The sequence below is a fragment of the Cynoglossus semilaevis genome, chromosome 1 (genome assembly GCF_000523025.1).
Source record: "Cynoglossus semilaevis isolate Cse_v1.0 chromosome 1, Cse_v1.0, whole genome shotgun sequence".
In the NCBI taxonomy this organism is placed as follows: Eukaryota; Metazoa; Chordata; class Actinopteri; order Pleuronectiformes; family Cynoglossidae; genus Cynoglossus; species Cynoglossus semilaevis.
This window is the reverse complement of record NC_024307.1, coordinates 1,339,815-1,341,993: the sequence shown is the minus strand read 5'-3', so window position 1 is coordinate 1,341,993 and position 2,179 is coordinate 1,339,815. Positions and strand designations below refer to the sequence as shown.

Here is a 2,179-nt window from a genome sequence, read left to right as displayed (position 1 = left end):
AGGAGGAGGAGGAGGAGGAGGGGGAGCGGGCGGCTGATTACTGCTGTCAAACAAAAGGACCTGTGTTCACCAGCCCAGACTGTGAACACACACACACACACACACACACACACACACACACACACTGTCCCTTAACACAGTGCTCTGAATACGTGTGTGTGTGTGTGTGTGTGTGGTTGGTGAGTCTGACACATAAAAACCCAAACTTGTCAACTCTCTTTGACGTCTCTTCACTGGAAGGAATTGTTTTGGAGTGTTACATATATGTTTATATGTTTATATGTTTATATGTTTATATAGACATATATTTAAGCTGAGGAAGATTTAGTTTCTCCGAGGCTGGTGTCTGATGACAGATTTTAATAATGCTGACAATGAGACCATGAAAAAAACAAAAACAAAAAAAAACCGGTTGAATTTGGGCAGAGAGAACGCCGGCGCTCTGTACGACTGACGGAGGACGATTGAGGAGTCGTGATTCTCTCCTTTCACTTCACTTCACTTCAGTTCTGTGGATTTCTGAAATAAAATACTTGAACTCCACATCTGCAACAAACGATCAAGAAGTAGAAAAAATCACAGGAGATTCTTCAGCAGAAACAAAAGGATTTATGACCTTTCAAAGTACACAGCAATGTTAGCTAAATCTGTCCGTGTGTGTGTGTGTGTGTGTGTGTGTGTGTGTGTTCTTTCACTCATTTAGCACAGATTCAGGAGAGGAAGCACATTTGACCAGACACCTAATTATAGTCCAGAGTGGTTGTCATGGTAACCAGCCCACAATGACTGTATGATCTTAAATCTTCAGAAGAATAAAAAAGCAGCTTCTCTGTATTGCAGTACTGGAACTGCATACAGTACAGTCTGCTGTTGTTTACTACAGTAATCATTAATATTTCACAGCAGAAACTGCAGTATTTATATGGATTTATAAAATTATCCAGTTGCACCAAATTGCTCTGAAAAGTATCATTTATTGACTTTTTTTCATGGCATTTGTCTGTGCTACGTTGACAGGCAGAACAAATAAATACTCTTCCACTAGGTGGCAGCAGGTGCCTATAAAACTAAAAAAAAAAAAAGAGGAGGAGACTCAGAGCTGTTGAGGTTCTTTTTGTCTTTCTTTAATTCCTGCCAGTATGTCAGTGTTGTGTTCAACTAAACAGGATCGCTGCAGTAAAGTGAGTTGATCAATATTTTTCATTACATTTACTTTTTGGATCTTTTTTATTTGTTGGTGGGACTTTTTTCTAAAGTGAAATATATATATATATATATATATATATACTGGTATATATTGAGTACAATGCGGCCCATCATTACCATATATGGCGCAGCTTCCTGTCTATCGACTGATTGTTTATAAACGACCTGTTTCTTTTTTCTGCGTTTGCACAGTTTTCTAAATCTCTGAAGCACTTTGGGGAGGACGAAGGAAGGATGCAGCCAGACGAGTTCTTCGGCATCTTTGACACCTTTCTACAGTCGTTCTGCGAAGCACGGCAGGACCTGGAGAACATGCAGAGACGCAAGGAGGAGGAGGAGCGGAGGGCACGGATGGAGGCCATGGTAGGACGGGGGTGTGACGAGAATGAGTGCCGTCTGTGATGTCACTCTTTTCATGTTGAATGTGTGGCTTTTGTTACAGCTAAAAGATCAGAGGGAACGAGAACGGCGTACCAAGAAGACGGGAGCCAGCGACGAGGTCGGTGGAGAGTTTGATGACCTGGTGTCAGCGCTGCGTTCTGGCGAGGTCTTTGACAAGGACCTGAACAAGTTCAAGCGAAACCGCAAGCGTTCTGTAAACCAGCTGGTGGAGGGCGGCGGGCGCGAGCGAGCTGTTACTAAGGTCAACTACTAGTCTGGGGACAGGAAGGACACAACGACACTACAACACCTTTAATTCTGCCCTGGTGGAGCTGGATTAGCACCTTTAGTCCAGGTCCTCAAACAGTGACCACGGCCACCGGGGCGGACGTTACTACGGCTGGACTGGACACGGACCGACAGTTCTGCTGATTCGAAGGATGCAACACTTTACTCTGGAATCTCATCGACCCGTCGGACCTAGAGGTTGAGTGATCTCCTGAGCTGGACACAGGACATCAGAGATGGACGGATGGACGGACGGACCACTGTGATACATTATCCCTTCACCACCTCGTCCTCCGACCCTCCA

At 44.4% G+C, this 2,179-nt stretch overlaps 1 protein-coding gene across 1 annotated transcript in view; it reads left to right on the top strand.

The window, feature by feature from the left end:
• daam2 (dishevelled associated activator of morphogenesis 2) overlaps positions 1-2,173 on the top strand; it is a 65,875-nt gene extending 63,702 nt beyond the window's left edge. Inside the window, exons 26-27 of the mRNA XM_025059134.1 lie at positions 1,399-1,569; positions 1,649-2,173. Coding sequence (XP_024914902.1) covers positions 1,399-1,569; positions 1,649-1,861 — 384 coding nt within the window. The 3' untranslated portion in view covers positions 1,862-2,173. The remainder of the gene's footprint in view (positions 1-1,398; positions 1,570-1,648) is intronic.
• The last annotated feature ends 6 nt before the right edge of the window (positions 2,174-2,179 follow it).